This window comes from Notothenia rossii, assembly GCF_949606895.1.
Source record: "Notothenia rossii genome assembly, chromosome: 10".
NCBI lineage: Eukaryota > Metazoa > Chordata > Actinopteri > Perciformes > Nototheniidae > Notothenia > Notothenia rossii.
Genome location: NC_136908.1, coordinates 34,449,974 through 34,477,802, shown reverse-complemented (window position 1 = coordinate 34,477,802; position 27,829 = coordinate 34,449,974). Strand labels below are relative to the sequence as shown.

At 41.3% G+C, this 27,829-nt stretch overlaps 2 protein-coding genes and 1 long non-coding RNA gene across 4 annotated transcripts in view; all 3 read left to right on the top strand.

The window, feature by feature from the left end:
• sema4ab (sema domain, immunoglobulin domain (Ig), transmembrane domain (TM) and short cytoplasmic domain, (semaphorin) 4Ab) overlaps window positions 1–27,829 on the top strand; it is a 79,439-nt gene that overhangs the window by 9,115 nt on the left and 42,495 nt on the right. For both annotated transcript variants that reach the window (XM_079653320.1, XM_079653321.1), the window contains exons 2-9: window positions 2,338–2,537; window positions 18,705–18,865; window positions 21,839–21,898; window positions 22,215–22,313; window positions 22,477–22,570; window positions 24,835–24,957; window positions 25,718–25,845; window positions 27,084–27,265. In XM_079653320.1, coding sequence (XP_079509446.1) covers window positions 2,441–2,537; window positions 18,705–18,865; window positions 21,839–21,898; window positions 22,215–22,313; window positions 22,477–22,570; window positions 24,835–24,957; window positions 25,718–25,845; window positions 27,084–27,265 — 944 coding nt within the window. In that variant the 5' untranslated portion in view covers window positions 2,338–2,440. The remainder of the gene's footprint in view (window positions 1–2,337; window positions 2,538–18,704; window positions 18,866–21,838; window positions 21,899–22,214; window positions 22,314–22,476; window positions 22,571–24,834; window positions 24,958–25,717; window positions 25,846–27,083; window positions 27,266–27,829) is intronic.
• Window positions 11,266–14,398, top strand: LOC307021320 (E3 SUMO-protein ligase ZBED1-like). Its single transcript, XM_079653323.1, has 2 exons — window positions 11,266–12,369; window positions 12,959–14,398. The coding sequence occupies exons 1-2, from the start codon at window positions 11,451–11,453 to the stop codon at window positions 13,972–13,974; spliced, it is 1,935 nt and encodes a 644-aa protein (XP_079509449.1). The 5' UTR covers window positions 11,266–11,450; the 3' UTR covers window positions 13,975–14,398.
• On the top strand, window positions 18,881–21,166 carry LOC307021340. The gene is made up of 2 exons (XR_013803131.1): window positions 18,881–19,791; window positions 20,628–21,166. It is a non-coding gene; the product is annotated as an uncharacterized lncRNA (long non-coding RNA).

Here is a 27,829-nt window from a genome sequence, read left to right as displayed (position 1 = left end):
AGAAATAAAAGCATGGATGCAAACAAACTATCTCCAACTGAACAGTGCCAAATCAGACATCATCATCATCGGCCCCCCATCCCGTATCAAAGACATCCAGAATTTCAACTTCACCATTGACAGCCACACTCTATCTCCCCCCCTCACATCCGCAACCTCGGAGTCATTTTCGACAGTCAGCTAAAATTCAACCACCACATAAATCACATCACCAGGACTGCCTTTTTCCACCTCAAAAACATTGCCCGTCTCCTTCCATCACTCTCCTCCTCTGCTGCTGAAATCCTGATTCATGCATTCATCACTTCACGACTCGACTACTGCAATAGCATCCTCTATGGCAGGGGTCGGCAACCTTTTTGATATGAAGTGCCATTTAAAAAAAAAATATATTGTTATCAGCGTGCCGACGATCGACAATTATCAACGGGGGGGGGGGGGGGGGGGGGGGAGCCTTCTCCGTCGCTGCCCCCTCCCTCTGGAACTCACTCCCACAACCCATCAGAGACTGCACCGACCTCACCACCTTCAAAAAACTCACAAAAACTCACGTCTTCAATCTGGCTTTTCATGTGCGATTGTTTTTGTATTATTTGACTTTAACTTTAACTATATATTTATTTGTTGTTCCTTTCTTCTCTTTTCTTTTTTCTTCACTATTATCTGTAAAGCGTCTTTGAGCACCTGTAAAAGCGCTAACAAATTAAATCTATTATTATTATTATTATTCATGTGGTCTAGATTTAAAAAAAACTGCAAAATCTCCCTTGTTTGTATTTTCATAAATAGAATAAAGGTTACACAAATCTGAAACTGTGTTATAAATAATCTTTAGACCCTCTGGGATAATCCAGTCCAGATTTGATGAGTCTAGGTCTAGTGGTTTTAGATCAGGACCTCGTCTAATGTGGTCTACATGTGAAAAAAGCACTGAAATCTCCCTTTTTTTGTATTTTCACAAATAGAATAAAGGTTTCACAAATCTCAAACTGGGTTATAAATTATCTTTAGACTCTCTGGGATAATCCAGTCCAAATAAATCGGCTATGCAGCGATTTAAGAGGTTGAAACACGGAGGATTGTTCGCTCAGCGCTGTAAATTAAATGTCCCTTAACTTTCCCCTTAACTGCCGAATCGGATGCTCTGAATCGGAAGCCAACTTCAGCGTCGTCACACACGGTGACATGCTGGCAATGAGCATGCATGTGTTGTTGATGTGTGGCACATTATGCTCACATGTTGTTTATCAGATCAGGAGCTGCACAATATTTAACAATGGCCCATCCATTCTTCTCTTTTAAATTGACTTAAGGTCAGGATAGGTCATGGGCCTTTTTAAACTATTAGAAATATTATACTTGTTACCGAAGTATGCTTGTACTTCTACCCCACATCAATTCAGATGTAAATGGTGTATTTGTACTCCAAATGTCCTGCATTCAAAATGTTACTTAAGTAAAAGTAGAAAAGTGTTAGCATCAAAATCTACTTCAAGTACCAAAAGTAGTCATTGTGCAGATTGGTCCATTTCGGAATAATATCTATGATGTGTTTTATAATAATTGATCATGAAAGTGTTCTCAAAGCTGGTAAAGGTGCAGCTAGTTTGAATGACTTTGTATACTGCAGGGTAGCTTGTGAATTTACCCCAGGTGGAACTAAAGTCTGATTTGACACTTGATTATATTTTTACATTATTAAGTAACTAAAGGTATTACATACATGCAGTGTACACCACACAAAAAAAAAAGTACACCTTTTACTTCTGAATTGTTGTGGGTTAGCAACACTTGGACTTTGTCCGTCGCTCATTGATTTGCATGGACCGTTCAGGCCTCTGCAGAATGCTGAGCTTCAGACGGATCACATGAGCAACACAGAGCAGTAGGATCAGGAACAATAAATCACAAGAAAAGAAGAAGTAGGAGACATGATTGAATCCCTGAGGGTAGATTCAGTTTTCTCTCTGTTGTTGTGTACACATTACAGTGTAGAACATGTTCAGGGCCCAGGAGGTGAACTGGCACCGCTCCAGCTATAGCCCACACTACGTTTATTTTTGGGTACACGAGGACTTGAATCAGTGACCAGCAGTGGCCCAAGCCTCTACGGATTAAGCCACTGCTGCACATGTAGCACGTACTGTATATCTGTTGCATTATTTTCAGTCTTTCCGTACATTTTGGCCCTGTTGTAAATATGCTGCTAGACAGCTAAAATGACTTCTTATCCCCCGGACTCATTATAGTTTCATCCACATATCTAATATTTTATGATTAGGATGATTGGATGTCTTTGTTGTGAACACACTTTGAGCACCTGTGTTTGCCCCTCAGATGCTGTTATGGAGTGCTGCAGAAGGCGGAGTATGTCTCCAGCTCCAACACGTCTCTGACCCTCTGGATGAACATCTGATGTAATACAGCTCAGACTGCTGATATGGAGAACCGCAGCCTGCTGTCCCTCTCTGTGGCCCTGCTGAGCTTCCTGAGCCCATGTCTGACGGCACTGACTCCCAGGGTCTCCTTCCATATGGGTGAGTGATGGTTCCCTTTTCCTGCGGGTGAACTTAAAGATACTTACAGATTGCATTGAGGTAGTTATTAAGCGGGGTGATGGAGAAAAACTCCCTTTGGAGGTAACACAGGGATTTCAGCCTTTGCAGACCATTTACACAAAAACCTATAGAACTCACTACAGAAGAGGGAAACCCCCAAAAGCCTCTTTAAAGATGAGGGTCTAAGCTGTTGTTCACATTGTATGTCGTTACAAGACTGTGCCAATATTTAATGAAGTAAACGCAAATCTATTGTGTTTTGTTAAGACAATATCTTTATGCTATTTTGGTGTAGCCATTCCAACACAGCTCAGCAGTTACCACACCTATGAAGGAAGGATTTGCAGCCAGAAGAGTTTTATGGCCCGTTGCGGAGAATCAGTTAATGTGGGCCAATTGTCTATTTTGACAGGGTCCCGGGGCAGAGCAGACTAAAGACAGCATATTGTGACTGAAAGAGATCAAATCCCTGCTGCTAGGTTCTCACATCTGGTGGAAAGCCTGACATCAGAAGAGTCTGAGCAGCTGATTAATACTCAGAGTTTAGAAAGACAACAAACATGATGCTGCCATGTTCACATGTCCCAATATCAAAGATACACACTGATGAGCCAATGCTGCACTCCAGTACTAGGGCTAAATATGGACTTGACCACTTAGTATAATGTTAAAAGATTGTTAGCATACAGATAGCATAGTTCCCTGTTGCCCAACCCTAGTTTACTTTAAAAAAGTTACTTCAAACTTTCAATATTAAAGTAAGGGACCTTTCGCTTCTGTTCTAACACAATCCCAACCCCACCATTAAAAACATCTATCGCTCAGATTCAATAGAGTGTATCAGCCGATGACAGTTGAGCTAAATAGCGTAGGTTTCCACTGCTTTCCATGGTACTAGGTCATTATCTTGGGATGGTTTGATGTGTGGGAGTAAAGCTCACTGAACTCTACTACAACCTGTCCTAACTGGTCCACTAATGGGGCTTTCACACCAACGCGATTCCCGCTAGAGCTTTTCTGGTTTGGAACCGGTTTTTCTTTTCAGTCCCCGGTTCTTGCTTCTAGACCGACAATTTTTTGGTGCTTGAAACGAACCGGATTCCGGGAATCGCGTTGGTGTGACCTGCCCTTCCTATGGCGCATCACGTTTTATACAACAGTTTTAGCTGATGAGCTGTCAGCCATGAAAGGCTGAAGAGGTTGTTTGTGTTTAGAGATGTCCCGATCCGATCACGTGATCGGGGATCGGAGCCGATCACGTGATTTTCAAAAGATCGGAATCGGGGATCCGGAAGTTTAAATTTTTTTAAATTGTATTTAATGTTACAAAACAAAAATGAACATGTTCACGTTTTAAAGTCATCCTGAGGCCTTAGTTTGGGTTTAAAATTACACAACATCATGTATGTGTTGCTTGTTTTCATAGACCTGGTTGCTTATTTCTCTCAAATCTGGAGAGACAGCAAGCGCATTTCGTGGCATCTGCAGGCAGTGGCAAGTACTTCCGGCAACTGCCACAGAGGCCGCTACTCTGTGGTATCTGTGGCAAGTACTTCCGGCATATGCCACAGAGGCCGCTACTTTGTGGTATCTGTGGCAAGTACTTCCTGCATATGCCACAGATGCCACAACTTGCCGAGGCATCTGCCGCTGCTCAACGGGAGTTGCCACAAGATGCCAGAGTAAGAGAAGTTTTACGGTAGCTGCCACTCGCCTTCCGTGGCAAATGCTGCTATTTAAACCCGTATTTATCGTGTAAAATGTCGATGTTTTGGCATTACTTTATCGAACTGATCTGTACACAGGACTGATGATCTGTACACAGGACTGATGGTCCGATCTCTATTTTTTTTAACATTATGATTTCTATTCGATTTTACTTGGAGAACGTGGTTTGTTAAAATAAATAAACGTGCTATTTTTATGATAATACTCAAGATATATTATAAGTAAATAAAGACAATGTATTGACATTAAGATCTATCATTGTTGACCAGAGGTGGGAAATAGGCTAACTACTCAAGTAGGCCCACTGTACTTATGATTTAGAAATAGCCTCCTTGTGCTTTTGTTGAGTATGTAAATGGTATGTAACTTAGTGCTTCTACCCCACTACAATTCAGAGGTAAATTGTGTACTTTTACTCCCCTACATTTATTATAGGCTACCTTTAGTTACTTACTACAGATTCTGATTAATGATTACAAATATAATCAAGTCTTAAATCAGACTTTAGTTACTCCTGGAGGGAATTCACAAGCTACCCTGCAGTATACAGAGTCATTCAAACTAGCACCTTTACCAGCTTTGATAACACTTTAATCATCAATCATTATAATGAAAACATGTAATATCTACTTTAAGTATATTTTTATGCTAATAATTTTGCGCTTTTACTTGGGTAACATTTTAATGCAGGACTTTTACTTGTAACAGAGTATTCCTACATTTAGGTAGGCTGCTTCTACTTTGACTTAACACTAGAACCGCCAGGGGGCGCTGTATAGCCATACCTAAAACCGCCAACGTGTAAAATGTACCCGCTATAGAGAACTGCAGTGACGCGTCATAAAACCCGGAAGTAAACTTCTTCCGATTCCTTCGTCTAAAACGCAATGAAAATTCTCCATAGGATTTTGGAAAATAGCTCGAAATAAGGTCTGTGGTTGACACACATTTAAGAGAGGGATCACGTTTTGTTCAGCGGGATAATCTCCACATGTCAACCCTACTTTTATAATTTTTGAATCATAAATCTAGTCGCCAAAAGCAAAATGCTAACGTTATGCTATAAACGAACTAAAAGCCAGTACAGCAGCAGGGTCGCATGACTTCAACGTCACGCCAATTTAAGATCGTTTCAACTGACTTGCACTGAAACTGCACTTTGAACACTTTAAATATATTGACATTTTAAACTGTATACCCCGGTTATCTAGGCCCGTTTTGTTTAATGTATACCACGTTTATCTAGGCCCTTTTTGTTTTGTTTTATGTATACATGTCACACTGTGGGAAACGATATTTCGATATTTCTGGATGTATAACACATGTAGAATTTTTGACAATAAAGCTGAATTTGACTTTCGCGTGCTTGCATATTTTAACAAAGCTTTTCATTTTAGCCACACTGCATTTAACTAGAAGTCATGGCTGTGTCAATTACCAGTCTGATATCGTTTTACAAAGATGACAAGAAGAGTGTAGATAGAGGGAAGAACCACTACAAGTCAGGACACGTTACAGCGCAGCCTAGATGAAGGTGTGCTTACCGGTGTTGTCAGGGCTAGCATGAGGGACAAGGTTTATAGTGTCGGTGAGTAGTGATAGCAAGAGTACCGTTAACCTAGAGTTAATTTATTCACATTAATTCCCATCACCAAGTCAATTGTATGTGTCACATGAAATCTTTATTAGGAAAGGCAAGTTTATTTATATAGCACTTTTCAACACAAGGCAATTCAATGTGCTTTAAGAAAAAATGAAAGACATTAAGAAAATGGCATTTAAAATCATTCATTAAAAAGAAAAGCTAATAAAATAAACATTAAAAGAAAAAATACATGGATAAAAGTTACAGTGCAGTCTAAGATATGAATAGTTCAATTAAAAGCAGTGACAAAAAGAAAAGTCTTCAGCCTGGATTTAAAAAGTAGTTAGAGTTGCAGTGGACCTGCAGGTTTCTGGGAGTTTGTTCCAGATATTTGGAGCATAATAACTGAACGCTGCTTTACCATGTTTAGTTCTGAATCTGGGGACAGAAAGCTGACCAGTCCCTGAAGACCTGAGAGATCTGGATGGTTCATCATTTAGCAGGAGGTCAAAAATGCATTTTGGTCCTAAACCATTCAGTGCTTTATAAACCAGCAGCAGTATTTTGAAATCTATTCTTTGACACACAGGAAGCCAGTGTAAAGACTTCAGAACTGGAGCGATGTGATCAACTTTCTTAGTGTTGGTAAGGACTCGAGCAGCGGTGTTCTGAATCAGCTGCAGCTTTCTAATAGATTTTTTAGTGAGACCTGTGAAGACACCATTGCAGTAGTCCAGTCTCCTGAAGATAAAAGCATGGACACGTTTTTCCAAATCCTGCTGTGACTTTAGTCTTTTAATCCTAGATATGTTCTTTAGGTGATAGTAAGCTGATTTAGTAACTGTTTTAATGTGACTGTTGAAAGACAATAACTAATTTAACCCGCTGACAAGAGAGCCTACCTCCGAAGATCGTGACTGGCTGAGGGACAGACTCGGGGGCAGGTTCTCAGGAATTTCTTGGCTTCTCTCCCCCGAGCCAGAAGAGGAACACTACAGCTTGGAAACACTTACTGTTCCTGAAATTATCAAATCTGTTGGGCATCAGGGACCTGAGGCAATTGTGGCAAGCATGGCATTGTCTGAAGAGCAACAGAGGGAAATTCAGGTGGCCACCACTGGTCAGCGAACCAACCAAAACTGGCATTTGTTCAGGAAAGGAAGGTTGACTGCCAGCAACTTTGGAGCTGTCCTGAGGTCAAAGCATGTGACTGCTTCCTTTATTGCCAGGGTGCTAGGGCAACAACAGGCCCTTGATGGTATTTTGTCTGTACAGTGGGGGACTATGAATGAATGTGAGGGCGTCAGGGCATTCACCACTGCAACCCAGATGCAGGTCCATGAGTCAGATTTGTGGCTCTCCCTATCAGGATTGTTGGGGGCATCTCCAGATGGTCTGGTAGGGTCTTCCGCTGTGCTGGAGGTAAAGTGTCCCTACGGAGCCAGGGAAATGAAAATTAGTGAAGCATTGCAAATCAAGGGCTTCTGTGTCAGTAAGGAAGGAGAAACATTCAGCCTGCGTGAGGAACATCCTTACTGGCACCAAGTGCAAGGTCAGCTTCACCTCACTGCAAGGAAGAAGAAATAAAAAAATTGTGAATTGTTTTTAATTTACATTTACTCGCCTTTGCAATGTTGTGGTTGTTAGAGTGTTAGGTTTCCTGTCAGCTCGTCTGTTGGGAAGATATAAAATATTAGTTTCAGTTTGTCAGTTTTTTTTAGAAAGTCACACCGTCACATATAAGAGCATTAAGACATACAGTACATAGGCTAAAACAAAACATCTAAAGATATAACCTTGCACTTTGATAAGTCTCGTGAACATTTTCACTATTTTGACATTTTTATAGATGAAAATTGAACTAAAGAAATAAATGGTAGATTAATCCATATTGAAAATAGATGTCAGCTGCTACACTAATTATTATAGTTATATTTCTTAATTAATTAAGATAAGATATTACTGTATTGATCCCAATTTGGGAAATGTTTGTGTTGCAGAAGCATAACAAGAAAAACTAAATATAAGTTATTATATATACAAAAGTATGTGAGGCATGGAATATTAAATTGAATATAAATGTAAAATGTACATGTGATTTTACGTCCAAGAGAAGCTATGGAGCAGAGAGTTCTCTGCCAGCCAGAGGTGATTTGTTATTAGTTCAATATGTCAAACTGATTTCCCTGACTACAGTCTTTAGTTACATGGTGAAACGTTATGCTGCTTGTACTAATTAGACTTATCATATAAGCCACACAGGTTTTAATAGGATCTATTCATTATCTTTACTTATGTTGCGGTCTTTTCAGCAGCGCCATCTCTAAAACGGCGATACAGTCACTACCCATTATTTACATTTCACCGTGACATGGACAAAAATGTAACATCAGCTTGCCTCATGGCACGAATCCAGACTCTCCTTTGGAAAACATTGGCCGGGAAACGATAGAACAAGCACATTTCATGCGAAGACCTGTGGCTGCAACCCGGAGCAAAGCAACAAACCATTGCGTAGCTAACTAGTAGCGCTAGCTTTAGCTAACGTTAGCTAACGAAACGAACTGGAAACAAATTGGAAAACACTGGTAATTAATTATTCTATAATTTGTAAAACTACGGTGTTAAAAACGACAATTTCAAAAATACAGATTCTAATGGTGAGATATAGATATACAGATACTAAAGATAGGCAGGTACTTGCTTTCACGCAGAACACAGGGGAAAACAAACTTAGCGAGAGTGTTTACGTGTTCGGCGTAATGACGTACAACGGCCTCGACAATTTCTGTAGTCCTATTCAGCCATTCGGTAACAACCATCGTTTTTCAGACACGTAAACTCTTCAAAAATCCCCAGTGGGCTCACTGCTGATGTATTTAATGTCGTAGAACAAAACGTGATTTATCTCTTAAATTTGTGTCAACCACAGACCTTATTTCAAGCTATTTTCCAAAACCCTATGGAAAAAATGCATTGCTTTTTGAGGAAGGAACCGGAAGTGCTAAAAATGTTAACTTACTTCCGGGTTTTACGACGCGTCACTGCGGCTCTCTATTAGAATGCATTTATTTTCAAGGTACAATGTTATTTTATTTATCATACTAGAACACAATGAGTGTTGCCACTTCTCGCCGTGGCATGTGCCTTGGCATTTGCAGGCAGTGGTAAGTACTTCCGGCATCTGCCACAGAGGCCGCTACTCTGTGGTATCTGTGGCAAGTACTTCCGGCATATGCCACAACTTGCCGGGAGTTGCCACAAGATGCCAGAGTAAGAGAAGGTTTACTGTAGCTGCCACTCGCCTTCCGTGGCAATGCTATTTAAACCCGTATTTATCGTGTAAAATGTCGCTGTTTTGGCATGACTTTATCAAACTGATCTGTACACATGACTGATGTGCAGCTACTTCTACTTTCACTTAACACTAGAACCGCCAGGGTATAACTGGCGGTATTCCCCTCTAACAACTGGTCGAGCTGGCCTTATGGTAAAAGTTCATTTTCAACAATCATCATAATTATACAGTAGGCTACAGTATTTGTATGCAGGGGCCCCTCACAAAAGGAGGGAAATGGTTTAGTATTCCCCGTTATGTTTCCCTTCCCTTAAACCCCGCCTCCCAGCCGCTGCGTCTCAGTCACATGAATGCAGGGAAAATAACTCTCTGTTTTCGGCTTTTAGCGCATTTCAAAACTTTTATGATTAAATTATATAAATAACGGCTATTCAAGTGTTCATACTGGAAACAAACACGATTTAAAGAAGTCTTTCCCAATGTAATTACATGTGAATTTGCTTCAGCACCTTGTGAACTTCCTGAGTGGGCAGAGTGGCTTGCTCTAAAAGGTAGATCATTCAAAGAAGAAGTTCAGTATCAGCTAATGATTTTGATAACATGAAGACAGTGTCATCACTGGGGAATGAACTCCAATATCATCAGTTCCATAAGATACATTAGAGTTTGAAGATAGACATTCTTCATATTTTTTCAATAACTGCAAGATCTATCATATTATCCAAAGCATAACTTGTAAAGATTTTTCAGCTTTCTGAAGTTTTAACGATTGAGCTTTTTGTGATGTATTTTTCCTGATTTTTTGTGTTATTGTTTATGCAAATAAACATGACTTGTGAAGTCTTGTTCAGTTGTCTGTTATTATGCAGTATAGTAAGCACTCTTTTTATTCAGTTGTTAGAAAAGTAAGATGGTGTTTTTTTTTTTTTTGTCTTAAACCGTGAGAATGATAAATACTTAAATAAACATGAAGAATATTATCTTAAGCATGATACTCAAAGCAATCGTCATTTAACCATATCAAGTCAGTAAACTACAGTATGTTGAGGAAAGAGGGTTGAAATGTAATATAATTACACCCTTGTTAAAACTGTTGTTTTTTGCATCAAGTTATCTAATTATTTTCAGTAAGTGCTCTGACACTAAAATATGTCAAAAATGATATGGTTACCTTACTTCAGGAGTTGTATTTACTTTATTTATCTAAAATGTTGAAATCTTTGCGTTAAAGCAGTGTTTTTACAAGGGATAGGAAACCTAAAATAATAATAAAAAGAATCAGGAAATAATATACACATTATTAGTATAGATATTTATCTAGAGTATCTAAAGAATAAACAATATACAGAATACGTAACAATACACTATAATAAACTATCTTACTAAAACCAATAGAAACATACAGTGGGTCAAGAAAGTATTTAGTCAGCCACCAATTGTGTAAGTTCTCCCACTTAAAAAGATGAGAGAGGCCTGTAATTTTCATCCTAGGTATACCTCAACTATGAGAGACAAAATGAGAAAGAAAATCACATTGTCTGATTTTTAAAGAGTTTATTTGCAAATTACGGTGGAAAATAAGTATTTGGTCAATAACAAAAGTTCATCTCAATACTTTGTTATATACACTTTGTTGGCAATGACAGAGGTCAAACGTTTTCTGGAAGTCTTCACAAGGTTTTCACACACTGTTGCTGGTATTTTGGCCCATTCCTCCTTGCAGATCTCCTCTAGAGCAGTGATGTTTTGGGGCTGTCGCTGGGCAACACGGACTTTCAACTCCCTCCAAAGATTTTCTATGGGGTTGAGATCTGGAGACTGGCTAGGCCACTCCAGGACCTTGAAATGCTTCTTACGACGCCACTCCTTCGTTGCCCGGGCGGTGTGTTTGGGATCATTGTCATGCTGAAAGACCCAGCCACGTTTCATCTTCAATGCCCTTGCTGATGGAAGGAGGTTGTCACTCAAAATCTCACGATACATGGCCCCATTCATTCTTTCCTTTACACGGATCAGTCGTCCTGGTCCCTTTGCAGAAAAACAGCCCCAAAGCATGATGTTTCCACCCCCAGCTGTTAAAATTTTGATCGATTGCGATATTATGCTTGGGACATATTATTCGATATGACATCTTAATAAAAAGTAGGCCGCCTAGGCGCAACAACACCAGTATCAGTTTGGCTGCTGTATGCCGGTAGGACACGCCCACGAGCGAGCAGCGTGGCTACAGAGTGAGACTGAAGACAGAGGGAGAAAGGGATGAACAAAGAAGTTGTCAAAAATGAGCGAAACTAAAGAGGACCGTGAAAGTGAAATTATTGGCGAACGCGAAAGCGACACCGTAGGCCTACTAGAAGACATAGTTGACAAAAAATGTCACACCACGTCAGCTGTGTGGACATGGTTCGGTTACGGCAAAAGCGACCAGGAGCAGACGAAGCCGGTCTGCAAAATATGCCGGTGGGTAGTACCAGCCAGGACGGGGAATACGACTAACCTTTTCAATCACCTGAAAAGGCACCACCCCACTAACTACACAGAGAGTGTGACACTGCGGGCTCAAGCTAGCACACCACACACGAAGCTAAGCCACACACACACGTCGCCCGGTAACATCAATAAACAACAATCCATCCAGTCGTGCTTTGCAGCCATTGCCCCGTATGAAAAACAGTCAAAGCGGAGCAAAACTATAACGAGCGCTATCACTTATTGCCTCGCTAAAGATATGATGCCCCTGTACACAGTGGAAAAAGAAGGCTTCAGGAAACTGATCAAAGTGTTAGACCCCAGGTACGAGCTCCCTGGTAGAAAATACTTTTCTCGGACGGCGATGCCACAGCTTTATAATGAATGCCGTCGTAAGGTGGAAATTCATCTGAATGATGTTAAATACTTTGCCACCACCACCGATCTATGGTCTAGCCGTACATCGGAGCCATATATGAGTCTCACGATTCATTTCATTGACGAGGAGTGGGCTCTACACAGCAAATGCTTACAGACAGCATACTTCCCAGAGGACCATACTGGGGAAATCATCAGCCAGGGGCTGGAGGATGCACTCAAATCCTGGGGCCTTAGGGAAGACCGACAGGTGTGCATCACAACAGACAACGGTGCAAACGTTGTCAAGGCTGTTTCCCTCAAAGGCTGGTCCCGGCTGCAGTGCTTTGGTCATCGACTGCACCTTGCCATTGGTAAGTTCATGATGATAGGCTAATAATAAAAAAAGTTCATGATGATGTCAAAGGCTACATTTTCAGCTCTAATAATAGCTCAGTGTAATGATTCGTATTCTTATACACTGTTGCCCATAAAGCTGGAATAAAATGTATATTTTTACCTCTTCTCATGAAATGATAGTAACAATGTGATTTATTCTTCATAAAGTATATTCTCAAAATTGGTAACTGGGACTCAGTAGCCTATGTAATTATTGCACCTGGTAATTACTGATGTGTATAAATTGGAATAGAAATAGGAATGTATCTGAAAACAAAATTATTTCACTTTACATGCCTCAATAAACTTTATAACTATTGATACTGATACTAGGTGATAATTCGATCATTACTAACATTTTGCATCTAAGATGTATTTGAATGAAGAGTTTATATTCTATCACTGTACTCAACTTAAATTGAGGAAAAATATGTTTATGTGTGTAGTCTAATTGATTTTCATATCAAGGATGTCATGACAATATTATGATTTATTATTATAAGACAGAAACTAATTTTTAAATAATACTTAATACTAATAATACTACATTTTTGTCATCTACAGAGCGAAGTGTGAGAGACAAGAGAATAGAGAGAGCCATGGGTGTGAGCAAAAAAGTGGTTAGTACTTTCTCATACTCATGGAAGAAGAAAAAAGAACTAACAGCTGCACAAAAGGAGCTCGACCTACCTGAGCACCGGTTGATGACAGAATCACCTACCAGGTGGGGTTCTCGCCATGCAATGATAGCACGAGTACTGGAGCAGGAGAAGGCCATTTCAAAGGTTTTATCTGCTGATAGAAAAACAAGGCACCTGGCTCTCTCATGGCAAGACATTGAGGTCTTGGAGTCTGTACACAAGGCCCTTAATCCACTTGTTGAGTTCACTGATGCCCTCTCTGGTGAAGCACATGTCAGTGTCTCTTGTGTGAAACCTGTCCTACAGCTCTTCAATACAGAGGTCTTGAAGCCAGGAGAGGATGACACAGAGCTAACGAAGGCCATCAAAACTACTATCACCACATATTTGAATGAAAAGTATGATGATGATGCCACTGATGACCTCCTTAACATGGCATCTCTTGTTGATCCTCGGTTCAAGACCCGCTACATCCAAGGTGACAAGGTAGAGGCTGTGAAATCCAGAGCTGTGGCACAGATCCTGGGTGACTGTCAGAGCACACCACAGTCTACTCTCACACCTACAGCTACTGCTACTGCTACAGCTTCAGCTCCACCAGCCAAAATGCAGAGGAAGACACTGGGCAGCTTTTTCAAGAAGTCCTACTCTGTTTCTACCTCTAGTCTAACAGATGAGCAGGATGTTGAGGCTGAACTGAACAGTTACCTGCTAGCTCCAGAAGTAGACGGTGAGACCAACCCCCTGGCATGGTGGAAAATCCACTGCACATCATACCCCAGAGTGAGCTTCCTGGCAAAGCGGTATCTATGTATTCCTGCCACCAGCTCACCCTCAGAGCGTGCTTTTAGTACAAGTGGCAATATTGTGTCCTGCCATAGGGCAGCTTTAAAGCCAGATGTGGTGAACAGACTTGTCTTTCTTGCAAAAAACCTGTAATGGGGTAAATGATGTTCACTACTGCACAAGATGTAGAATAACTGTGACTGGTTTACTATGTTTACACATTACACATGTTTTTTATGTTTAGCACTTTAATGTGTCAGAGGGTCTGACCCACTTGGTTTTGTACTGCCTTGGTTTTGTACAAATATTTGAGATTATTATTATTTAATAATTGTTTTTTTTTTTTTATTCTGTATGAGCGAAAGCATTTTGTTCTCACTATTGGAAGGCATTAAACTTTATTATAAAGTTTCAGTGAATCTCTTGTTTCTTCAAGCTTCAGGATGTCCCTCACACTGGCAGCATCTGCAAAAACTACATATCGTGATAAGAATCGAGATCGATCAATATGGAAAAACATATCGTGATAACATTTTTTTCCATATCGCCCAGCCCTAACAGAAAGGAATTATGTTAATATGCCACACAGTAGTGGCTTCTGTGGCAGATGCCGGAAGTACTTGTCACAGATGCCTCTGCAAGTTGTGGCCTCTGTGGCAGATGCCGGAAGTACTTGCCACTGCCTGCAAATGCCAAGGCACATGCCACGGCGAGAAGTGGCAACACTCATTGTGTTCTAGTATGATATATAAAATAACATTGTACCTTGAAAATAGCGGGTACATTTGACACGTTGGCGGTTTTAGGCAGGCTATACAACAGTGCACCCTGGCGGTTCTAGTGTTAAGTAAAAGTAGAAGTAGCCGCACATCAGTCATGTGTACAGATCATTTCGATAAAGTCATGCCTAACATCGACATTTTACACGATAAATATGGGTTTAAATAGCAGCATTGCCACGGAAGGCGAGTGGCAGCTACCGTAAACCTTCTCTTACTCTGGCATCTTGTGGCAACTCCCGTTGAGCAGCGCCAGATGCCTCGGCAAGTTGTGGCATCTGTGGCATATGCCGGAAGTACTTGCCACAGATACCACAGAGTAGCGGCAGTGTTTCCCCTAGGATGGAGTCATAGCAGCGGTGCTAAGGCACGTGGGCCCAGCATAATGTGAGCGCAGAGCGCGTGGAATTTTTTAGTGTGTGCGAAGTGCGCCCCGCCAATTTCTTTCTATGTGTCAGCACAAGAAAGGCTCTTGAGGCCTAGTACCAGGGCCGGTTCTAGACAATTTGCTGCCTTAGGTGAGATTTTAGCCGACATTTTATATGTAAAGAATAAATGAAAAATCTCTACAAAAGAGAAATACACTGCAAAAAGAGAAACTTATTGACATAGGTAATAGACGTCAAAATGGCTTCAAATGTATTCAGTATTGTATAAACATGTTTGAATTGGGGGGTGGACGTCACATCCTCTAGGGGGGTCCGGGGGTATGCCCCCCCGGGAAGATTTGTTTTTTAACATTTTACAGTAAAATGCTTCAGTCTGGTGCACTTTGAGCACACAATTACTAGAGACCTGATCTAGGGGGTACAACTCTAAAACGCCCATATGAAAACGATTGGTTTACATTTTAATAATCAAATAAGTATATGAACATAACCAATAACCTACCATAGCCAATAACAAATAAATGTAGCTTATTTTATTTTTGTTGTTCATTCATATCTTATTTTACCTTGTTAACATTTATTTATTTATGCATATTTTTGTATCTCTCCAACTTTAAACAATATTTTTGGTATACTGTCCTATAGTATACATTGGAATGATTTCAAACCTGTTTTTATTTATCCTAATAATTATTTTTGTAGTCAAAACGTTTGAGACCCACTGAGATAACTTAGACTAAAATTAACTATCTAAATACTCAGAGAGTCCTTTACCTCACTGAGCCTCTCCGTCTGACAGGAGAGCTCTCTCCACCCTGGTTGTAGAAACATCTACTTCTTATATCCGTTAGCGCAGCTAGCACCAGATTCTAATAACAACAGCGCCGGTACCGGTGCGCCCTCTCCCTTGCTCGCTCTCTCGCTACCACGCTCGCACTTTGGCTGTGAGCTGCGGGCGCCTGATAAGCCAACATCCCCCACTTTCATCACTTACAGCGCCCACCGTACAGGGCAAATTAAACGTGTAACCGGGGTGAAAAGGGTGTTACATTTACTTAATTATGAATGTTGTTACATCTAGGCCGAACATTTGGATGAGCGCCAACGGTCAAAAATGTTTTTTCCCTCCCAGAGCAGCGCCCCCCAGATCTGGCGCCCTAGGCGACTGCCTGTGTATTATGCCAGAAATTGGCCCTGCCTAGTACATACAGTGGCAATGTCTCAAGATTTAGCAAAAATACACCTTATACCATACAGTAACACAAATACTACAAATCCACATAACAAACAATCAAAAATGAAAAAGGGTCGCCACTTATTATTATTTTAAGAAAAAAAAAAAAAGTAAAGATTTTTTTTTTATTATTTTCTTTTTTTTTGGTACCATGCTGGCGCCCCCTAGCAGCGGCGCTCATATTTCAGCAGCTGCGCTGCGCCGTCACAATTTGTATATAGGGGAAACACTGAGCCGCCTCTGTGGCATATGCCGGAAGTACTTGCCACAGATACCTAAGAGTAGCGGCCTCTGTGGCAGATGCCGGAAGTACTTGCCACTGCCTGCAGATGCCACGAAATGAGCCAGGCCCTACTGCAAATCTGGCAACAGAGGGGGCAGGGCGCAGTGTCTAATGGCGCGTTTCCACTGCAGCGGGTAGCTCCCTTTAAGCGTGCCGAGCCGTGCAGGGTCCGTTTTTGGTTGCGTATCCACTTGGCCTAGTACCGGCTAGCGGGTCCTAATTCACAGTTTTTCTGGCCCCATAAAATCGTGGTTCTAGGGCCAGGAACAACCAGGCTGAGTCGGGCTGAGTATGCTAAACAGAGAGAATCGCTGGCAAGGGGGCTACAACTACAACAAGATGAACATATTGGACCGTGATTTAATTGTAATACATATTTCAAAATGATGCCGAAGTAACAACATACTGATACCGGTTAGTAAAAACCATGAATTAATGCTTTGACAAGTCTGCAGACAGACGGCAGGCGAAAAACCCTTTTTAAAATGCGTGTTTTCTAAATGGAGCTTGGCTAAGCTAACGTTATATATGCTCTGACCGTCCACACTCACAACAACGGCCTATACAGACCTAAATAAACCAGCGACTGTATTCGCCATGACACAGGCAGTCTGTGGTTTGTACTTGTTTAACTTTTGTCAAGTTTCTGAACAGATATGAAGAGCTGTGAGCTCTGAGTGCTAAGAGCTAATGGCTGTGTTGTTTTTCTGGGGCGCTCATTGAAGATGACGTCACGGCTCCGCCTACACTGCGTTACTATAGTAACTACCCCAGTTCCTAAACTGTAATGGAAGCGCAGCATTAAAGTGAGCCGGGCCTAATAAGGCCTAACCAAACCGAGCGAGGCCGAGCGAAGCCTGCAGTGGAAACGCGCCATAATAGTAGCAGTAAGCTAACGAGAGGCTACGTTCAGCTGGTGACTCGGGAGTCGGGACAGAGAACATTTCAGGAGTTTGGAAGTATTATAAAATTGAAAGCGAAGGCAGTGTAACAGCCAGATGCAATGTTTGCAAGGCGGAGGTTCCGCGTGGTGGAAAGAACAGAGCTACGTTCAACACGTCCAATCTAATACGCCACCTGAGAAACAAACACCAACAACAACACGACAAGTACACAGCGGCCACTCAGGTGACGGCACTGAAACAACTATCATAGACTTTTAAAAGGAAAGAGAAACTGCCCCGGAACAGTGAAAAGGCCAAAAAAATAACATCCAAGATAGCTGAATTCATCGCGTTGGATGACCAGCCGTTATCTGTTACCTTTTTTTCTCTTAATGCATTCCATAAAGATCGGATTGGGAAAAATCGGTATCGGCAGATTGTCAAAATCAAATGATCGGAATCGGATCGGGAGCAAAAACAGGTGATCGGGACATCCCTATTTGTGATTTAATAAGGGTTTTTGGTTGGATAAACGTTGGTATTTGTTTTTGTTTATATTATTATTTTGTGATCAATTATGGAATGGATCAGTTGGCTCTGATTGAATATTGGTGGCACTCATAGTAAATATAAATTTCATTTCATTTCAAACCTTTATTTATACAGATGAATCCCATTGAGATCATTGATCTCTTTTTCAAGGGAGACCTGCTCAACCTGCTCAAGTAGTTCCACATAATACCTGTCCACCTGTGTGAGGTGTGTGTGGAAGAGAGGGTGACTGCAACTTTTGACAACTGGATTACACAGACTATATGCTTGTCCATATCATAGTAAGCCAACCGTTTTCATTGAATTAAGATTTTATTCAAACCATTTTTGGATCTCAGCAAATCATTATTCAAAGCGACCAAGCCGACCTCAGCCTCTCAGCGATTTATTGGTTCATTTTTACATTTACAATTTACAAAAATACACATCCAGGTGGACAACAAAAAGTAACACTTGTAGTATTTCCAATGAGTTTAGAATTTATAAAGTAGTGATAGTATTAAAGGTGGAAGTATATATTGCCCCGGTTATTTACAGATGTATTACAGTAGTTGAATTGGCTAGCTAAGAGATAGTTGATAATGATTACTAGAGCATATGGACAGCAAATGCTTATGTGGTGTATTCAGGGATGTGTTTAGATACAGTAAATGCTCTTTGCAAATGAGCAGACAGCAGCCTGTGAACATCTGGATGCTTTAATTGTCCGTGGTAAATGTGTGAAGTTTCCTAATCCCAGTGTTACCTGCTGTGAACCAACAGGGAGTCCTGGGAGACATGTGACCCGCTTCAGCAGCCCTGAGGTCAGCAACACCAGCACCCTGCTGCTCAGTGAGGACGAAGACATGCTGTACGTGGGGGCCCGGGACGCTGTGTTAGCTCTGGACGTTAGCCACCAGGACGCTATCACACTGAGGAGTCAGGTGAGACACCACCACTGATAACAGTCACACTACTGCAGTTACTCATCACTTTCCTTATATGTTACATTCATGGAGCGAGAGCTCTCAAAGAATATCACAAGTTTATCATATGTTTAATGCCGCTTTTATTTTAGTACGGTGCCAATCATCTGGCTAAACTAAGCATGCGATGAAACTTGAGTTTGACACCCCTGCTCAAAGCCATTCAGACGCCTAAACAGACAACCCGGTATCTTTCTATTTGTTATTGGTACCCACAGTTGACTTTCCTGGCTTCTGATGATGGCTCAATGCTATGTGACTCGTGGTTAATCAAATAAAATAAATGAATTTCCACACATTAAAAAATGAAAATAGTCAATGTGCAATAGTCTAACACAGCCTTTCCCAAACTCAGGGTCACGACCCATTTTTGATTGGGTCGCCAGTTAAATGCATTGCTACACAGACGCAGCGTCAGAGCTGATGGCTGCTTTGCAAATATTTTTTTTAAATAATTGTTGTATTTTATTTTTTATTTTGAAAATAAAATTATGCAATATAGCATTGTATATTGAATGATTTAATTTTCTAAATACAAATAAACTTAAAATAAAAGATAGTATTTGTATCAGCTCTGACGCGTCCCCAGCGAAAGTTTTCGCGCTGTCTGTTTATTGTCTGTTGATTAATCCCGATCGTACATGATGGCAAAAAGATGATACAAAGAGGAGTTTTTAAACGTTGGCTTCACAAAAGCTGTTAGAAATGAAGAGGAGCGGCCTCAGTGTGTTTTATGTGGAGAGGTGCTCAGTAACGAAAGCTTGAAAATGAATAAATTGGACCGGCATCTCCAAACAAAACATCCTCTGCATCGGGACAAATCGAAGGATTTTTTCATCTGCAAAGAAGAGTCTTTCAAGAAGCAGTGTTTTGACGGCGGAAAAGTAAGTCACTCATTTTAATCATTTGTTTTGTGTTTTTGTGAGTTTGTCAGGGTCTGTTGTGAAATTGGTTCGTTAATGCAAAGTTGGATGAAATGCAGACTGAGCCCCGGAGCGGACCGCCAGCTGCGCGCTCTCGCGCGTCCTCTACCCGATCCCGCGAGTCCACTACATTCTGCAGCGGCACAGAGCGGTGTTTCAAAACAATATCCACAGGAAGATTAGAGGGAAAGTGACAGGTAGTATGAGAAGGAAAGCGAGAGAAAGTATCAGCCGCACGGACGTGACTGCTGCAGTGTGATGCACATAGGGAATAACCCCCATTTGTATTCCTATCTTTATTCAAGAGCATGGTCTTTAAATTTGAGAGCATACTTTATTGATTTCACGTTCAGAATATGTATTTCTTTCCCTCAAACCCTGTCCTCACACTCAAATAGTGCCAGCTTGCGCTTAGATTTGCTCTGCTTCTGCTCAAACTGTACGCTTGCACTCAGATATATTGCTGCGCTTACAGGTTTCCTGTGTTCCAGTTTAAAACCTTCTCCTTGCACTCAGGCTGTTTTTGTGCGCTCGTGAAATGTCTGCTCTCAGATTTCTTCTGTGCGCGCTTGGGTCTTTTGTGCAACAACCCTGTCAAAATCCCTCCGTGGGGATTCCCCACAGTATTGAGTATGTAGTAGCTTTGGATAAAAGCGTCTAACAAGTAACATGTAATGTAATGCGCTATAAATGCGGTTGCCAGGTCCACATTGGGTATACAGCGTACGCCAGCTGGTATTAAAAATCACCCAATAACCCAGCAATGTTAATGATAATATCTTCTCTGTTATTTTCAGGCATTCAAAGGGAACAGAGGGGCACTGAGGGCATCCTATCAAGTCAGCCTCCACAAAAAAAAAGTTAATCAGTTGCCAAGTGTTGGAGTTTCTTTGTCTCTCAGAGTGTTTTAAAACAGCTCTGTTCATTTAAAAGTGTTTAAAAAATGTGTGTACATAGTTTTTGATCTAGTGACAAACTTAATGTTGCACTTCTGATAATTTAAATTTGGTTTCACCTGTGATTAACTGAATACACTTCACTGCACTTCAGTTAGTGTTTTGTCCCTTTCTGTTTACAACATGTTTGTTCTTTGTTCATTTAAATTAGTTTAAAATGGTGTGTACATAGTTTTTGAGCTAGCGACAAACTTAATATTGCACTTTTGATAATTTAAATGTGTACTGTATATACTTGACTGCACGTCCCATGTTTCGTCTTTCTGCTTTGATCCTTATTTTTTTCTGGGCAAGCTCAAAGGGAAGGTTGTTATGGTGAGAAACCTAATTGCTGCGATGCACTTTTATAATTAAATAAATATTTTCATTTACATTTTAAATTCATGGTGTGTTGCATTCTTTGTTTATAACTGTAGATATTATGGAAAATCATGACATTTTTTGAGTAGCACAACATTTCTGTTTTGGGTCTCATGCTGAAAAAGTTTGGGAACCCCTTGTCTAACAAATCAAAACCAAAAGAGGCACATCTCAAATAAAAGGGTTAGCAAATTAGATTGTCTTTTTTTCTATTACGTTAAAAATGTTATGATTAAAAGCTGGAAAGCCTCTTCCCCATAGGTTGCCCATATCTGTGTCTCTTAAAGTCTGGCGCTGTAGGAATTGTAGCCTTTTATTTTTCCTGTCTACAGAGGACGCCACTAGGAGACCAAACTGTTTAACCTTTTTACACAAAACAAACTGAAATAAACTGCCTCTATCATTTCCAATGACTCTTCTGCTTGTATGAGAATCATGTGATCAAGGGATCCTGTCACAGTGTTACAAAGATAAAACGGGTAGAATTCCTTCAATAGGATTCACCATTTGAAAAAATAGATGAACAAAATCAAGACCTGTTACATTAGCAGCTATTGTCATGTGAATGGACCCCTCCATCCCGCATAATACTCCATCTTTGTAACGGAAGGTGTAATGAGTGCAATGAGTGTTTAATCGTTGATATGCAGTTTGTGTGTATGATGCATTCAGCTCCTCTCCTCTCCTTCCAGCTGGACTGGAGCCCTTCAGACAAAGACCTGGAACAGTGTGCCATGAAAGGAAAGGAAATGGCAAGTTTGAGAGTTTGATCACTGTATTTAGATAAGTAGGAAAATCTAAGTGAATAAAAAATGTCTTCTCCTGACCTTTTTAGAACTAATAAAACAAAACCACTTTTCATAACATGCACCTTTCATATCGGGCTGTTAATGTTAAAGAGCACCGTGTAGAGTGGTGTGTAGTCTTAAATGAAATGTGAATTGTTAGTTTGAGAGCGTGCTTTGCCAAGATATCCTAACATCCCTGAGGAACCAGGAGGCACACGCTGCTCGCTGTACATCTTGGTGGACTCAAACATCTAACTTTATGTCTTTTGTCTTTCTCTAGGCCGACTGTCCTAATTTCATCCGTGTGCTGCAGTTCTTGAACGCTACTCACATATACGCCTGCGGAACCTTTGCCTACAGCCCCCGCTGCTCCTACATTGTGAGTTTACACAGACGTTCAACTGATTGGTTGGTTTTACTTTTTGAAGGTATAAAATGTTTATGGATTCCAAGCAATATAACCATGTTTACTTTAACAGCCACATTTGGTTTATCTGTTGATCTCTATTTAATTCTATATTCTTTCTATATTTTCTGTCCAGACCTCTGAGACGTTGATGATGAGCATGAAGCCCGATGAAGGCCGGGGTCGCTGCCCCTACGATCCCTACCAACGCAACACCGCCATCATCGTAGGTCAGTGCGGCCATGATGTCACCACCAATATTCACTCTATAGCTGTTGGTGGCCCAGCAATCATTTCGAGAGAATCTGTTCCCTCTTTAACAACTTATTAGCTGTGATTCAACACTTCGACATGTTTTAACAGATTATCTATAGACTATATGTGACATTTCTCCAACATACCTACATATAAAGTGGTGCAGGAATAAGTCCTAAACCCAGAAATACGTTTTCATCATTGGCATTTTAGCATTTAGGGCTCCATTGTCAAAAATCCAAGTCGACTTTTTTATTTGACATGTTTGTGGTTAGAAACCTGAAGTAAGGTCTGTGGTTAAAACAAACTGAAGATCATTTAATGTTTTGTTCTAAACATAAAATATGTCTGTAAATACCCCACTGGTGAACGTCTGAAACTTCAATGTATCAGAAAAACAACGGTCGCTAACAAGCGACTAAATCACACTGCTAACCGTCTTCACTCCTAAGCCTCCTTTAGCTTAGCCGTGTTGAGATGAAGTCATGTGACCCTGCTGTAGTTTGTTGAATGCCTAACTTTAGGTTTTTATTTCTGGAGATTGCGTTTACTCTTCAAAATTCATGGAGTGGTGTTAATATGCGGAGATTATCCTTCTGAACAAAAGCACAAAAGTTCTAAATGGACTGCATTCATATAGAGTGCTGTTATTCTGCGTCCACTCGGAGCACTTTAAAGTGCATTACAACAAAGACCGTGTTAACTGTGGTTTCTGCCCGCACATGACTGAGTCCTTGAGAGCTGTAAATGAGACCTGGACCCCACAGGCTTTCTGTTTCTTTATTTACACCATATATTCACTAAAAATAATTTCAGGCACCATGTCAAGTAAGCTGGAAATTGGCCTAAAGAATGTAACGTGTAAAACAAATTATTGTCTCTCAATAACTAATATTTCTGATTATCTTCAGAAAAACTCAAATGTGATTTGAGGAACACAGGATAATTATCAGGCAACAACTTCCTTCCTTTAACCTAAGGTTTGTCTGCAATGAACACTATATTAAATATGTATTATTATATACCAATTAGGGCTGTCAAGTTAACGCGTTAATAACGCGTCAACGCAAAAAAAAGTTAACGCCACTAATTATTTTAACGCGATTAGCGCATGTGTATTTTTTGTCCTCGGCCGCCCCGTAGTTTCAGAGCGCATCGAGTTTAAAACACCATCTACAAGCTGATGCTGACAGCCCCGCTCCTGCCGTCCGCTTGCGGCAGACCACACTTCCACGCTCACCGGGCAGGCACCGACTGGCCATTGGGAGGACCAGGAGGGTGTGTGTATGTGTGGCGCGAGAGAGAAACCTTACGTGTATTGTTTTTGTTGTTAGCATCTGGTGCTAGCTAGCTGCGCTAACGGATATAAGGAGCTGTTTAAGAAAACAGAGGAGTGACATTTCGCCGACAACTGCGCCGAGCACTTGACTTTATGCAGGTAGCCAGACAGTGGGACATTGTACAAAAGTCAGCACACTCAGCACGGATAGTGCGCGCAAGATGATTGCAGCGTCCAGGCAGCTCCCGTTCGAGCATATGCCTTGAGTTGCACATAGCTCCAATGATCCATCACACACACACACACACACACACACACACACACACACACACACACACACACACACACACACACACACACACACACACACACACACACACACACACACTTTGTATTGTATTATTGTATGAGAGAGGTTCCAGATTGAATTGAGGCGAATATTTGTAATGTGGTTGTTGTGTTTAATATTCATGAGAATATTTGTCATTGTTCAAAGGATAATAAACATTTGCATAAAGCATATAGATCCACTCATATGTTGATAAGAGTATTACAAACTTGAAAAATATTCCTCTCAGGTACATTTAGAACAGATTACAAATGTGCGATTAATTTGCGATTAATCGCGATTAACTATGGTCAATCATGCGATTAATCGCGATCAAATATTTTAATCGACTGACAGCCCTAATACCTATATTAAACTGCCTGGCAGGGTGATAAAGCTGTCAAAATGAAAAATATACAGACAAGGTAATGCTGAACTAAATAGTAACACAAAAACATGAAGCAAACTGATTGTTCAGAGTATCAGGGGAATGTCCTGTATAGCAGTAGCTAACATTTCAGTTTAGTACATTTTAGAGTTCCTTTAATGATGATGTCATACATAGGTTCTAGCTGTCGTGTTGAAACAGTGTTCAGTTTGAAGGCTCCTCAGAATTGTGCTGTGCCCCTCAGACGGAGAGCTGTACACCGGCACCGTGGCAGACTACAGGGGGAACCGGCCCCTCATCTCCAGACACCTGAGTGAGGGCCGGAGGGTGGACCTGAAGCTGGATGACACGCTGGGCTGGCTGGAGGGTGAGGGTCACCCTGAAACGTAAACTAAAATACTTACTTGTACTCATACTAGTTAAAGTACAGGTACTTTAAAATGGTACTTAAAGTGGACCTATCATGCTATATTTGAATAATACATTGTAGGGCCATACCTATATAAAACATGTCTGTGAAGTTTTTTTTTCAAAATACCAAACACATCATGCATTTTAGCCATGCCTCATTTCGCTCTATTTGCTCTATTCCAACCCTGTCTTCACAAGGGCTGATTCTGTGGCAAATGAGCTGCAGCTGACCTCGCCCCCCTACAAAGGAAGGGGGGCGAGGCACGAGCGTCATGTTACCATGCTGTTACCATGCTGTTACCATGCTGTTAACATGCCACGCAACCTCTCATTCCCCTGATAGGTGAAGAGTTGCCCATATAGGCGGAGCACCCCGTTTCTGACGTCAGAACAATTTCAAATCTGTATCAGTCTGTATCAGATCTGTTGCAGCCCCGTTTTTAGAGATGTAGGTATGGAGGAAAAGACACCAAGTGACACCAAGTGTCAGTAAACACAACCCTCTCTTGTGTTTTCTGACACTTGGTGAGTTCCCTGACACACCGGGGACACATATTCATGTATAAAAGACGTACAAAAGTGCATTTTGCATGATAGGTCCCCTTTAAGTACCATACTTGAGGATATGTGAACTACTGAAACTAAAAAGAGAACAGAGAAAAACAACAACAGAGAAGATGTTGACATATCCCCACAAACGTTGCCCTCTGTTGTAGACCCGACCTTCATCAGCTCCAGCTTCATCCCTGAAGAGGAGAAGATCTACTTCTTCTTCAGTGAGGTGGGCAGAGAGTACGACTTCATCGACAAGTTCATCGTTTCTCGCGTGTCTCAGATCTGCATGGTAAGGACCCTGCAATCTGATGTTATTTTCACTCTTGCACTCGCACACATTTTTATAATCATACATTTCTACTTCATTCACACAGTCATACGTTTGTATTCTCATATACATACATTCTGTGAATACATTTAATATTTAATAAACAATAACTACTGTGTTTCCTTTATTGGGTTCACCTTTACAAACTAATGTCATTCTGAAAAACGTTTATGATGCCTGTATTGTTCAGGAGTTGATATGTTCTAGCGTGGAGCTCATTGTTAGTTTATTTCATGACTCTTTTTTGGTGGGTGTTTCCAATATCCTGTCCCCCTTATGCTAGGGAACACATCGGCATGTAGGGCAGTACAATGCCACTGTGACCTCATCACACACAGGACTACATTCCCAGCATCATTATGGGCTGGGTAACGATGTGATGGCAGTGCTCCTCTAACAGGACCACTGGAGTCTGTTCTCTGATTTGCAACAGCCACTTGAAGCTCGCCATTGTGGAAGTCTTTATGCTCATGAACAGCCTCATGCAGATGGAGTTTTAAAAAAAAATAGCTCTTCAGGCTGTTGGCCCACTTTTTAACAAGAACGCTTAAATAAACAATGTCTGAAATGTTTTAAAGGACTAAAGTCTGTCTCAAACAACAGTCATATGTTTCCAGGTTCTGCTGGCTGAAATGTTCAGACTGGCCATTAAAGAGGCCCTATTGTGTTTTTGTGTTGTTAGCTTTCCCATAGTGTGTTATATAGGTTTTGGTGCATGTAAATGGTCTGCAGAGGCTAAAATCTATTGGACAACTTTGTTTATTTTTGTTACATAAGGACATCGGGATGTAACCCTAAACTACTATTGGCTAGTGCTCCAACATATTGTACGTGATAGGCTAAGAAGCAGGACATCTCTGAGAGGTTGTCCTATCACAACAGAGCCTGCCAGCTAACCAATCAGAGCAGACTGGGCTCTGGTTTCAGACAGAGGGTGAAAAGAGGTGCTGCAACACAGGCAGTGTGAGAAAAATAAAGAGCTTTTGAATATTAAAGTAGAGACACTACATACTGATATACACCTGAAAATCAGCAGGAGAGGACTCTTCTATTCAGAGTTGTCCCTGTAGGGTGGGGGACTCCAAACAAACAAACAAACAAACAAGTGACAGCGGCACAGCGATGTCTGAATCAGTGTCTGTATCTGTGTCTGAATCAGTGTGGTGTAGATGAGTGCTGTGTTCCCCTCCCCCTGGCAGAGTGATGTGGGGGGTCAGCGGACCCTGCAGAGACGCTGGACCACGTTTGCCAAAGCTCAGCTGCTGTGCCAGGCCGACAACGAGCTGCCCTACAACGTGCTCCAGGACATAGACAGCCTCCCCCCAGCAGAGGGCGCTCCGGCAGACGAAACTCTGTTTTACGGCATCTTCACCTCCCAGTGGTCAGTGGGCTGGACATCCATACAGTCCTTTCAGATGTTCATAACCTGACTTTTCTTTACATAATCTACATTAGGGACATTTGTATCATACATTCTTTAACATGTCAAAGATGAAAAATAAACAATGAAATCTTCCCCGTCAGACCCCCAAGTAGCTAGGGTTGGGGGGGGGGGGGTAACTTTGGCAACCTAGTAGCGATCTTGCACCCCTCCAGGGTTGTGATCTAATATACCTTTTTGCTTATGTCAAAATGATGCTTGATGCTTATATCATCCAGGACTCCTTCACGTCACATGCTGTGGACATGCTTTTTATAACAGAAACCTGGATGTCTGCGGGTGAGTCTGCTGCTTTTACAGAGCCATTGCCCCCGGACTGCAGTTTCATTAATTTTCCCCAGATCACGGGTCGTGGAGGAGTTATAGCGACTGTCTTTAGGGGCAGTTTATACTGCAAACCCACGCCGTCTATCTCATTCTCCTTTGAACTGAGCCTGTTTGAGCTGAGACGGATTAACTGCAGTCCGGGGGCAATGGCTCTGTAAAAGCAGCAGACTCACCCGC